Source organism: Rhodamnia argentea, chromosome 4 (assembly GCF_020921035.1).
Source record: "Rhodamnia argentea isolate NSW1041297 chromosome 4, ASM2092103v1, whole genome shotgun sequence".
NCBI lineage: Eukaryota > Viridiplantae > Streptophyta > Magnoliopsida > Myrtales > Myrtaceae > Rhodamnia > Rhodamnia argentea.
In genome coordinates, this window is record NC_063153.1 from 12,808,443 (window position 1) to 12,822,267 (window position 13,825).

The 13,825-nt window shown below is 40.2% G+C and overlaps 1 protein-coding gene across 2 annotated transcripts; it reads right to left on the bottom strand.

The window, feature by feature from the left end:
* Positions 1-2,442: 2,442 nt before the first annotated feature.
* LOC115746729 (oligouridylate-binding protein 1-like) lies at positions 2,443-8,647 on the bottom strand. 2 transcript variants are annotated; one of them, XM_030682623.2, is made up of 12 exons: positions 8,314-8,647; positions 7,519-7,583; positions 7,025-7,127; positions 6,143-6,219; positions 6,009-6,070; positions 5,820-5,907; positions 5,602-5,677; positions 5,443-5,473; positions 4,732-4,848; positions 4,280-4,365; positions 3,614-3,787; positions 2,443-2,919 (listed from the first exon to the last, which is right to left on the bottom strand). In XM_030682623.2, the coding sequence occupies exons 1-12, from the start codon at positions 8,392-8,394 to the stop codon at positions 2,635-2,637; spliced, it is 1,245 nt and encodes a 414-aa protein (XP_030538483.1). In that variant the 5' UTR covers positions 8,395-8,647; the 3' UTR covers positions 2,443-2,634. The 2 variants fall into 2 exon arrangements, with proteins under 2 accessions (XP_030538483.1, XP_030538484.1); XM_030682624.2 differs by having other exon boundaries at positions 7,519-7,580; positions 8,314-8,645.
* Positions 8,648-13,825: the final 5,178 nt, after the last annotated feature.

The following is a 13,825-nucleotide window of genomic DNA, read 5'->3' on the forward strand; positions in this document are numbered from 1 at the left end:
GCAACTTCCAATCAGCGTCTACAAAATGAGCGGTGAGACACATGTAACTTAAATTTTGACAAGACGTCCACGTGTCATTTGTGAGAGAAACTCTTAGAGATGTATCGGAAAAATCTTTCTTCAATTTGCCTCTTTCCTCCAAGTGTAACTTATAACAATCTTGCCTTAATGTATTTCTTGAGGGTAGTAAAAATTTCGGTTGGATTCTACTCACAAATTGTCGAAATCCCTCATTTTCTACAAACTTGAAGTAATTCACCAATAATGAACATGGCCGCTAGATCCTTTCGACCAGCATCTTGGTCAAGTTTCCATGGTCCGGATGAACTAGAACTACCGACCCCAACAATCCGACCCGATGAACTTTTTTGCCTTTTCTCCATGTTTGCATATGGATATTCCTTGCATCTAGCTAAATAATTATGCATCCCACGGATCTTGTCCTCTTTCTGTTTATGCCAGTAGGTTCATTCATTGAAGACATCTATAAACCAAGAACAATTTCAATACCATGATTAGCAGATATTTTTGCTTAAATAGCGCTGAAGAAGAAAATGAAATTCTCAAACAAAACGATAAAAGCTAATGAAAACTCAGCATGATAATGGGAACAATGAATCGAATCAACTCCACAATTAGCAATTAAGAAACAGAGATATATAGATAAACATCCCCATTTTGATTCGGACAAAAGGGATTCCATCAATCAAAAGTTTGGAAAAGAAAATAGCAACATCTCACAAAGACAGGAAATGGGTGAGAAAAAATAGGGTAAGAAATGTAACCAGATGACACTAGCCAAAGGGACAAGTACAACAACTTTGAGTTCATGTCAATGCCATACTTTTCTGTGATGGCAGAGTTTATCATTCCTTTCTTATTGTTCTCTCGTATTACTATAGTGAAGACCCAAAGAGGTTATCTACCGTAACAGAACCCTTAAAGCGGGGAGCCCCAAGACCCTTTTTTTTTTCAAAAGAAAATCAACTAGAAGTAGCAAGAGAGAGATACCCATTTCACGGCATGGAATGACAAACAAAAAGCTATAGACCAGAAATGTGATTATCAAGATGGGACTCACGGTGTCTTCTGTTTGGATGCGAACTTGCGTTGAAGGAGTCGAAGCAGCCGAAGCAGGTGAAGCGATCGCAGAGTCGGCCATTAAGCGGATAGCGAGGCAAGGAGCCGAAGCGATCGCGTGCAATCTAATGGAGAGAGAAAACAATGTAGTCCAAGAAGACTAAGACGTTCACCAACCAACAATTTTTAAAATAGACCAAGGCTTTCGAGGGATGCGAGGGAAAGGTTAAACAAATCAAAATTAAATATACAGAGCATAAATCAATGGAGTGATATGATCTTGGCTTCACAACAACACAAATTGAAGTAACAATTTTTTTTTAACTTGAAGTAACAAAAATTTTTTGTCATTAGACTTGTTATTAAACTTGACAGCAAGTATTTGACATCAAGGCATGAAATCGGTTTAAGAACCAAAATACGTTACTACTGCCGCCTCTTCTTTTGCTCAAAATATTGCTTTTGCTTCCATTCATAGAAAGATTTTAGAAAGAATAGGTGGTTGCCTCTTACCTTTTCCAAGCGGACTTCCCGGAGCGGATCGGTGATCGGGATGAGATCAACGATAGCAATCCAGCAAGCACGAGCGCTAGGTTCGGACAAGTAGGAGGAGAACACCGTTCGACAGGGGGGACGAGAAGAACGGGCTATGGCGAAGCAAAGCGAAATCGAGCTTGCTCCGGATCTTGCCGTGAGGTCGACCGGACGATCGGATGAGCTCGTCTATTTGGATCCGGTCCTTATCTTGTGGGTCGAGCGGGTCCTTGAGGTGATCGGGAGGGACCCAACCAAGGGTTTGGCGGTCTCGGAGGGTTTAAAGTGGAAAACATTGAGGGAGAGGACGGAATCGAGGAGGCAGAAGGCACGAGGGATTGTGAACTGTTCGTTGCGGATACGTCGGATTGAGCCGTAATCGTCGGACTTGGTGGCGAGGCGGCAATCGGGATCGATCCGGAAGATGGCGTATGGCTTGAGGTCGCCGTTCTTCCGGTTGGCGTGCTTGATGAGGTGCTCGACGTTGATGATGGTGAGGTTGAGCTTGAGGGGCTTCAATGACGGGACGCTAAAGGAGAGGCTAATTAGGGTTTCACGGAAGCACTTTTTTTAGGGGTGAAAAAGAAGAGAGGCATTGTAAAACGTTAAATTAATAAAACGGGCCTTTAAGAAGATGGGCCTTTTTTTTAGTTCGGTTAACCGCATACCGAACCAAATCAGTGATAAATTTCCCAAACCGAAAAACAAGAATGATTTTTCATTTCATTACCTAAACCGAAACCGTACCGAACTAAAATGTGTGAAATTTTTGGTTCGGTTAATGGTTCGGTTTTATTTTGACACCCCTAAGGATATGGACTGACTAAAAAGAGTTAATAGCAGCGACGATCACAAGAGTCGACCAATCATAGCGAAGCATCAGTTAAGCAATCTGAATCCTACGAGTAGCAAATACAGTATTAACAAAGTAAAACGCCAAACATTTGTTCTTTGTTCTGCCAAGACTTATTTCTGCTTCGGGATCATTGTACAGTAGGGATGAGAATCACGTCTCATAATCTAATGGTAATACATGAGCTGCTGGGTTGTCGCGGCACTTGGAAACCCGCCATCATAGATTGCCTGACTGGCTCCAGCGGCACCCATCCCCATGGCTGCCTGTTTGAGCATGTGTTGACTCTGAGGGTGCATAAGGGCTTGCATGCCACCCATCTTGCTCAGAGCCATTTGCCGTTCATAAGCAGCCAGGTCAGCAGCTGAAAAACCTGGTATATGGGCAGCAGCTGGTGGTGGAAGGGGAGTGGAACTCGTTCCTGGGGGAGTTGGTTTGTTACCCCAGGAGCACTGAGAGAAATAGAGGTAGTTTAATCAAACCATCATTCACGTCAAGCATAGTGACAGACATATATCTGCTCCACACTCGGAAGTTAGGCAACATAAGCAAAGTGCAATAACAAACAATCTCTCTCCCCATCTCTGCAGTACAGGGCAACATAAGCAAAGTGCAATAACAAACAAACAATGTCCATCCCTCTCTGAAGTACCATCCATGCCCAATGTGGTTGTCACATTAGGAGATATTGGGCAAAGAAAGGCAGTTGCGTTAGTAGATTCCAGTTGTCATTCAACTCGGTAGGATATTGCAGATGATAAATAGGACAGTTCCACCAAGGAACAAGATATGTGTACTAACGTATGCAAGGAAACTAGATTTCTTACTTTGGGGATGACTCCAAGGTCATTAAGAAGCCACCAACAAACATGATCCTATTTTTCAATTCTAGCCTGCTCAATAGTGCTCCTATTCTTCAAAGATTCAAATCTTTCAATGTCTTAAAAACCTCATTCATGAATGTATGACTCGCATGAGAGACATGCCTCAACAACTTATCCAGCTGTAGAATAAGAACAGGCTTGGACCCATGAGATGCGCTAGCAGTTCAAGTGTTGATATGCTGATTTATTCTACCAGAAAATTTTAAACAAAGGAAAACTACGGAATATGTCAAAATTAAAGCTAACTTTTATATCTAAATACCTTGATCGGTTTACCACAGAGAATGCGAGCATTTCCCATCTGTATGGCCAGTGCAGCTTCAGCATGTGTGCAGTACCTAACAAACCCAAAACCTTTATCGCGTTGCACCCGCACATCTTCTATGACCCCAGCACCAAGGGCATGAAAATGCCGATGCAGATCAGCTGAAGTAACCTGCAAAATCACCAATATGAGGTTAAAGAAAAATTAAAAAGCAGATGCTTTAGCTCTAGTATCCTTTAGTTTGACAGATCCAGTGAATCATGACATTTGCCATCCAATCGGCAATCAAATACAACTGAATAAATATCGCACACCGAGAAGTCAAAGCAAAACTCAACACAGTGTGGGTCAGTTTCTAGAACGACCTTCGACTACCTTTTAGATCTGTCATCCCCCTGAGGTTAGATGTTCTACACTACATGAGCTTCATTGATATGAATAAGCCTACTGACAGAAAATTTTGATCTGAACATGAGCAACATGAATTTGGATGGTCTTAGCCACAAGCAACACAAAATGCTTTCGATCCAAAGACAAAAAAAGCCGAGCAAGAGAAAGATGAAAAAGAAGTAGCTAATGTCGATGGATCACCAAGAAAAGAGGGGGAAAAGACAAAAGACAAAAAACTTAGAATGGTCTAAAAAAAAGGGACCAAATCCTTGCCTCAGGAGCAAGATTGCCAACATAAACAGTTGTATATTGGGGATTGTTCTCTGGAGCATCATCACTATTCCTCTCTTGACCATCATCTGCATGGTGGAAGGAGAATGAAAAAGAAAAAAATAAATCAAAACACAGACTTACCACCTCACACTTGGAAAGTAACATGACAAACTTAAAAGGGCATCAGGCCTAGTGGTTTGGTGGAGGGGGAGAATGACAAATTGTTTGACCCGGCCATGCAGAAGAACCAAATCATGAAACAGCTTATTAAGCACCACAAATTGACAACCAATGTCTATTGGCTTCTAAATGAATCGTACTTCTGTATAACTACACCAATCCCAAAATAGCTATCAATATCTCAGGATGAGCCACATCCACCCAGAATAAAAATTAAGAAGGGTATCATATAGAATCTAATAGAATTATACACACCATCCAGAAAACGTTACCCGATGTTCCAGTTGTTAGCTCGACCACACTTTTGGCATCACTCTGTTTATCATCATTAGAACTAGCACCCTTCGTCGCCCAGTTACAACGTATTTGACGACTTCCAAGCCACTTTCCTGCATCATTAAAATGGATGAATTGCATTCAATAGAAACTAGAAACAAAGAACTAAAAATGGGTTGATTGCAAAGTAATCACATGTAATTAGAGGATAACACAATATACAGACTATCAGTTTTGACTTTCCAAAGTGATACTCATAATAGTAAAAAGCAAAGAATCATAAGATGCTCCTCCATCCCTCGCTCCACCATTCCACTGGCATGAATAAAAGAAGAAAGGCATTTTGATATCAAGTATATCAATCAATCACGTACACTTTGATGTTTTGCCATCAGTGAACACCCGCGAATAAATTGAATGTTAATACCATAAATGCCAGTCAACTACAATAATACTGAACAACCAGAACTAAATTTTAACACTCGTTTCATTAAAGGAAGAGATGCTAATTCAAGCCATATCTAAATAACATAGCCTAATAAAATAAATAAGAGTCCACGATCATACAAAGACAAAATGATTACTCTTCCTATAAAGAAATACCTAAAAGGTCCAACCCCCCAAATATTTCCTCAAAGCAAATTACAGACATGAGCCAGAACAGAAAATAAATTGAATATAAAAGAATTGGCAAGGGATTCACATACCATTCAAATCATTTATTGCGCTCTGAGCCTCCTGTTTAAAAAAAGTGTCAAATCATGTATAAGGAACATTACACAGTGATTAGAAAGTACGCCTTTTAAGAAGGATGGAGTATATTTGTAGTGCAAAAGAAACATTACCAAAGAAATTGAACTATGTACCTGCTGATTACGAAACGAGACAAAACCAAATCCTCTGGAACGCCCGGTCTTTTGATCCCACATAACCCTTGCGTCTCTACAAAAAATCGAGCAACATCAATATGCATACAGTGTTTTTTCAATCATAGGTCACACATGTGGATATCTTCCAATTCGAAATCACAAAAAGATTGCAAACATGCAAAAGAACATATAAGAAAGCAGAGCAGGGAGCTTACGAACAACTTGAATAAACAGAGAAGCAAGCAAACAATGTCGCATCTGTAACCTCTGGGCTCAAATCGCCAACAAATATATTAAAGTGCCCTGCATTGAAAGAGGACACTTATCATGTGCATGCCAGAAACATGCTAGTGTCCTATGCTATGGACATACTAATTGCAGGATGTATTCATTCTACTACATACCGGATGTGTCCTCTCTCTGATTACTAGCATATGCCCAGTTAACTTTGATTGGTTGTCCAAACCTGCAAACAAATCATCAACATACAAGGAAAAAGAGGAGAAATAAAGTGGGCTTTATTTCTTTCTGGACTTACAAATGCCTCCCATTGAGAGTCACAATGGCAAGGGCAGCAGATCTTCTATCAAAGTAGTCCACAAAACCATATGATGACTACAAAAGTACAACAATTAAACCGAAAATCAATGCAGTCAGCAACTACCAACAAATAAAACCGTGAAAAGCTCCATCAATAGATAAAAACAAAAGCTAAGCAATGGCCACTAGCCGTACTACAAATCCCAGCCAATTTTGCACAACCAAATCCAGATACAACCAGTGTAGTCAAAGGCAAAAGCGCACCCTAAAACGGCTAAAATGCAAGGGGATGGAAAAGCGCTCGCCTGAGCGAAGTGAGGCACTATAAAGCAGAACCTTTTAGGACTGACAGTCTCAAATAAGAATAGCTTATACACAAAAAATATAAACCATACCTAAAGCGTAGATGATGTGCAAGAAAAGTGTGCACTTATCCATTGAGATGGAGTAAAAAGTAACCCGTACATAATGTCATACAACTTGAAAGAAAACAAAGTCACCAATTTCGTCTAGGTTTAAGAATTACTTTATTCTAGTTTGGGGTCCCTTTTTGGGTCTATCTTTTTGAAATAGAAGGATAAATCTCTTTCAAAAGAAAGACACCTTAGGGTTTCCATACAATTTGCATCAGACAAGCACCTTGCGCCCCGTGCGCCTGATGGCTTAGGGAAGAAAGGCATGCACTTTATTAAGGGAACGAGGCGCAAGGCCATCGCCTCGCCTCATCTCGTTTTTGTACCCAGGCGTGCTGCCCTGTGCACTTTTGACTACACTAGGTTCAACTCCCCTGAAGAAGTCCCTAAGGGAACATATGCAAGTTTGTTTCTTAACATCCTCAAGTTGCAAATGTTGCCACTGGGGTGGAAAAGCAAAAATTAACCTTCTCTTTCCTAATTAGCTTGCATCCTTCAATAGGACCAGCGCTTGAGAAAACCTCTTGAAGAAGGGGTTCTGCGACCTGAGGGTGGATGTTTCCAACATACCTGCAATAGATCATCAGGTAAGAAGAGTGAAAATGAGAAATCCAGATAGATTACTAATGAAAAGGATCAAAGTTAAAGATGACTTAACAACACATCATAGCAAAATGAAAAGGATCAAAGTTAAAGACAACTTAACAACACATCATAGCAAGAAAAGTGAGAAATAGAATCTCTGGGATCACTTGGGCTGAAAAATTAATCAAGTCCTGACTCGGGATGACTTTTTCAGCTGCATATTTTCATTGAGGAATCATTCCTCCAATTTAAGGGCACAAATAAGTGCAGCAGCCACCCAAAAGATGCTGAAAGATGTTAATGAGAGAAACAATAGCTGACCAGCAGAAAAGAAGAGCTAAGAAGCTACTAAAGGAATTTATACGCAGACACTCACACACTGCGGCATGTAGTTGAGTCAAACCCAGGTGGCAGATTTCCGCTCAAGATAGGCTCTATCTGCTAAAAGACCAAATGTCAAAAATCCAGAACCATAAAAAGAGGAAAGAACAATAAACTCAACCAAACAAAGCCCTAGCGCAAAGTGGTGCTCCCGCTCACATGCCTAAATAATGAATTCATTAAAATGCCACTTGAACGTTTAACCTCAATATCACATTAAATCCAGTGCAATTGCAACCTCCTCCCAAACCACACCCCCCCCTTCCCCAAATCCCCAAAGCCCCCAAAACAAACAAACAAAAAAAGAGAGAAAGCATATTGACGAGTAACTCCGGATAGCCGGTGAATGAGTCGTTCCCTTCAATGAATGCTAAACTAGACAAACATCACAAGCATTTCAATCCACTCTAAAGCTTTGAAATTTAAAACCAAAAAGGAAGAAATTCTAACACCCATCATAGGAAAAAGGTCTTCCTGGCCGACACCATAAAGAATACGCTAATTTAACCAAAAATAGACTATCACACAGAAGCTTCTCACACAGAAAAAGCTCGGATTGATCGACAACGAGACGAAACCGAGAGACCACCAACTCATCACACTCACCCCGCGCATCACACAGGGCAGACTCATCCCACAAGAATTTCTCCGCAGAGCAAAAACCCTAAAACGCCCACCCGTCGCAGTCGCCACCCCCATCTGCCCAGCTCCCACAAAGACGCCAAAACCAAAGCGAAAACGAGCTACGAAAACCAGTGATTACCAAAATCAAGGGGAAAAAAAAAATTACCTGAGGAGCAGCTAGAAGACCGTGATGGTAGAGCGACTGCTGCATCATCGCGTGTTGCTTCAGAAGCCTCTGCTGTTGCATCTTCCAATCCCCGATTATCTATTTATGCAAAAAAAATGGAACCAAAAAAGAAAAAAAAAAATCAAACCCCCTAGGGTTCGGTGTCGCAGGAGATGCGGAGACGAAGAGCAAAATCGACGAAAAACGAGGGGGCAGACCCAAAAAAAAAAAAAAGGAAGAAGGGAAAATTGAAGGAAAGAACAGAGAAAGGAAAAGAAGAAAATGAAAGAAAACCCTCGAAAAAGAGAGGGAAAAAGAAAAAAAGGCAAGATCGATCGCAGGAAGCAGATGAAAGAGGAGACACAGAGGTGAGAGCAATGGATGGCTCCGTTCCTGCATATTTATACGGGCATTTTTATTTGTATTTTCGTTTTGATTTTTTTTTTCAGTCTCTGTTTTTATTTTATTTTGTTTTATTTTAAGGTCTCTTCATGGGACGTATACTACATTTTATTTTATTCCTAAACTGGCAGGAACTAGTCCGGTTGCCGGTTCCAACTGTCGAATTGCCTACCCCCGCACCCGGACCGGACTGATAATATATGATCCTTAATTTAAAACTCGTTCATATCGTCTCAAATTCGCACTCTCACATCGGTCCTTCCGTATCCGTCTCTCAACTTACGGCCTCGACTCATGGCCGTGCCTCCAACAATACATTGCCTTCCTCTCTCGCTATCGGTCGCCCCCTTTTGCTTGTTGGACCGGTTTTGTTGACCCATTCGAGCAATTTCAATCGATAGGAACCGCCCATCCGGATCATGCTCATCTCTAAATAAAATTAGCTTCTTTCTATGCAACTCCATATCAATATCAAGTGACAATATGGAGTTCCAATTTTTTGATTCAAAATCTTCCGAGTTAATATGATGGCACGAGAGAACCGAGCAAACCGAACTCAATTTACAGTTTGGTTCGGATCAACGATCGCTTATAACTTGGTCCATTTAGCTTACGCTTATTTGGGAACATAATGACTTGGTCCGATGTAATTTGGACGCCAAACGGAATCGAAATGCAGCAGAAAATCACACGATCGGGATGCATTTGCTTGAATGAAAGTATTTTTTTTAAATTAATTTTTCGGACTTTCAATTGTCTAATTTATTGAAAATAATAAGACGATTGGAAAATCATTTAAGGTTAAAGAAAATATGCATGTTTAAAGGGGGAAAGGTACAAAAAAAAGTCCAAATCTATTGCATTGATACCAATTCAGTCATAAACTTTTTAATTTGATTAATTCAGTCATAAACCTTTTTATTTTTATGCCAATTGAGTCCATCCATTCAATTTTAGTAGAATACCGCTAGATAGACGTCGGCCGCACTATGCGGTGCGACCGGCATTGACACGGAAATTTTTTAGTAATATTTTTTATTTGAAAATTTAATTTTTTTCTTTTTTTTTCATTTCATTCTATCCAAGTGACCCTCGCTAGATTTGGCCGAGGGTTGGGCGACGAAGGCCCCGACGAGGGCCAGCCGAAATTAAACGAATAAAAACCGAAAGACAAAAAAAAATGATAAATACAATTTCATTTAAATAAATAGTTAAAATGTCATTGTTAGCGACAGCACGCCACGTAGGACGGCCTACGTCAGCGATTTTGAGTGAAAATTGACTAGATTTATTCAATTAGCACAAATACAAAAGGTTTATGATTGAATTGACACAAATGTAATAGACTTAAGACTTCTATGGTATTTTTCCCATGTTTAAATTTTGTAATATGAACTCCCTGACTTGAAAAGGGAAAAATATTTTTTTAGGAAAATGATTTAATGGAAAGCATTTTCTTTTACCATGAAGTCTTTCTCAAGACTAACACATCCTTAGGGTCTGGTTATTTCGCAGAAAAATGAATAAATAAAGAATGTTTTCCTAAATCAATGGTTTGTATCGTTTACAAAAATAAATTCATCGTTCACGAAAATATTTAAATAAATAAATCATCGTTGATAATGAATTTTTTTTATTAATTAATTATTTCAATAAATACAAATATTATAAAAATAATAATTTCTAAATCATTCAATTGAACCATAATCACCTCATTGTTAAGTCCAAGACTTTCGGACAATATCATCGGTCCATCACTGGTTCGTTCGTCATGGGTGGTGTTAAGATCCATTAGTTACACGGACGGACCATGGCCCGCTTAACTGGCCCGCCTGTGTAATTGAATGGGCTCATTGCAAAATTTCCTCCGGTTGGGCCGGGCTTGAAGTTTTAAACGGGTAAAATGTTTGCCAGATCCGAGTGCCCTGGTCCGACTAGACCCGTCCACATCAGACTCGAGCAGGAGCCCGAGTCAGTATCATTAAACCCGTTTCGTTAAAACGGGTCATAAATCCATTTCTTAACCCATATACGAGAAGGTAAGTTATTATATAGGTTAGTTATATTTAATAAATGAGTTTACATATTATACGGGTTGCATAAATGGGTCGTAAATATGTCATAAATGGATTTACGACCTAGACCCAAATCGTCTCTATGAATCTCTCTTCATTTTCTCTTACCCTCACTCAATGCAGCGCTTACTTACCTCGGTTTGGGTATGAGTTCCCTTATATTGGGTCGGGTATGATCGAGTATGAGTTGGGTATGTGTCGGGTTGTATACGAGTCACCGAATTTGCATTGCATAAAAATTGGTCAAAAACGGGTTAAACGGATCTATTGGGGTTGGTTCATTTTCAACCCTGATCCATTCGTTTGACGGGTCTAGGTAATGGGCCCTAAAATTTTCGGAGAAACATATAGGGCCCGCCCGACAAATGCAGAAACACGTCAAACTGGCCACCTGATTGGGAATAAAGAAAGGGAATTGCCAATGTGGAGCTTTTGCCCATTTTACAACAGAATTGCCATTGCAATCCAACGTTGCTGATCGAGGCCTCCTTTTACATTGGTTATGTATGTGAATATAAGAGACCGGGCTAGAAGTCGTGTGAAGTGAACATTTCACATGATGAAGAAGAAGCCACGGCCCAAGCTTGGCGAAATTCATATTTTTTTGCATATTCCTATTCTGTCATAATTTCGGAAGCCGACGGTCCAAACTAGGGACGGCAATACGACGGCGATTTCGTCCGGCCCGACTTTGCCTGTGTTCCGATTATGATTCGTCTCATCTCGCCGTGCTCGGGAATTCGTATGTTCATATGTTTGCGGATCGAAAGACTTGTTCTGTTAAAAGCCATAATCTCTCAATTCCTTTTATGTTCTTCGATAATTGTTGATTTTTTTTTTTGTTTGTTTGTTGCAACAGCCATTTTTCCTTTTACATTATTATAGCTCTATTTAACCTTTTGAGATCAGCTTCATACTTTACCATGTTTTACTCAAGGATGATCGATTTCAAAGTGGGTAAATTACTTACCTGTTAGAATTGGTTTCCCATTTTGAAACCGTGAACTAAACCGCTTCCCTCTAGAAGGGGCGTGAAATCGAACTAGCTGGTTTCAAAGTCGATCGAAATTTCCCATAAAACTTCCTGAGCATTTCCGAACCGAAAGCTATCTTTCTTTTGTCTTATTATTTTATGTTAGTGAATCGAGCATATCTATTTTGTAGTCATGATGTAAAATCCCCCATAAAGCAAATCCAATATAAGACGGAATAGGAAAGTATTTAAGAGATTTTAAAATTTGGTCCAAAACCAGGCCTCACGTCGATAATTCTCGACATAAAATAGGGAACTGAATCGCTCGAGGCAGGTTTTTCAATTTTTTCATCCGGATACCGAACCGGTCCTTATGTAAACCGGCCTAGAATCAATCGGGGTACTGCCGGTTCAGTTCGGTTTCGGGGTTGAACCCGCCCGGTTGCTCGCCCATTGTTTTGCTCGAACAACCTATGCAAGTCTTCCGACAACGAAGCTAAGCCTCTTTGTCACCTTTTCAGTTGTCTCGATGGCTACTCAAATGAAGCTTTGCTTTTTGACGATGAATCCGACACCCATGTTTTTAGCGACTGAGGTTGGTGACTTGGTAGTCGTGCTTAACCAGGAATGCTTAGCGTAAGCCGCCTCTAACTTAGTACAAAACACGATGATCATTCACGAGGAAGAAACGAACCAAAGCAAGGTTATAAAAATCGAGGGAGACATTAACGCGCGTGGAAAACATGGGCTGCCAGATGGGCCAGCTTTGATTTTCCGACCAGATTGCGATTTTAGTGCATGCCTCAACTTGCTTTGAGTAGTAAGGAATTATCAATTTTTCAAAGTTTCCAGTTTTATTAACAAGTGGCATCACATCGTAAAGATAGATTTTCTATATGTTATCGTGAGGTGATTCATCAAACTCACGAGCAAAGCCTTCACGATCGTGGGAGACAGTTGATGAATCGATCGTTCTTTTCTTCTTCTTCTTCTTTTTCAATGTTATCGTCCCGTGGTATGCTGGGCCACTTCATAAGGCTAACTATTATCGTCCGTATCTTATTAAAAACAAGTTATCTGTATCGACGTTATAGTGTTCGATATTAATTTCCTTTCCCCGTTTCTTGCCCCAAAGAAGCCGTATCCAACGAGAATCGAACCCGAGATTTCACGATCTTTAGAGAAACTTGATGTGTCAATAGACATGATATGGCAGGCCACTTCATAGGCTATCATCGTGTGAATCTTTGTCAAGGACAAGTTATATACATCGGGGTTTAAAGTATTCAACAATTCCTTTTCCCCGTTCATTGCTCCGGAAGAAGTCTTATCTAGTGAGAATCGAACCTGAGATTTCACGCTCACCTTTCTAGAACATAAGTGGTCGTTACATGAACTCGATCACGAAAATTTCGACCGAAGCGGGGCCATACTTTGTGCACGCGCTGCGCCTACAAACCGAAATATAGGGAAAACGACATGCATTTGCTCCTCATAAGAGGAGAAGCCATTCCAATTGATGTAAAGAGAACAAAACAAAAGCAATTCAAATTAGCAAAACCTGGAGACTCTGCTCCCAAAAACCCAAATCATTCCCTAACGCTATCTTGTCTCCAAAGAAAGAATAGAAAAAAAACCAAACCAAGTCGTACCACCAAATGACCTAAAAGAAGACCCATAACTCTGGTCAGCATTGGTTTCCTTCCACCACAGGACCAAGTTTAAAAAAAAAAAAAAAAAAAAAAAAAAAAAAAAGCGGGCCCCACCAAGAAAACAAAAAAGGAAATTAAAAAAAAAAAGCACCCACATTCTTAAAAAGAAAAGAAAAAAAGAAAAAATAAAAGAGAAACATGCATCTCATTTGACAAGTCAGAAGATTTAGATGGATTCGGTCAAATCGGGTCGACCCTACCACCCATGAAAAACAGGGCATGTGAATGTGATGCTGCCGATCCTCCCAAGAGGGGTCTGTCCAACCTACGCCCATCGATGCTGTCCTAAAAAGACTCGAATTTACTTACCAAGAAAGGACAGGGACGTGAACCATGTGACCAATTTGAAC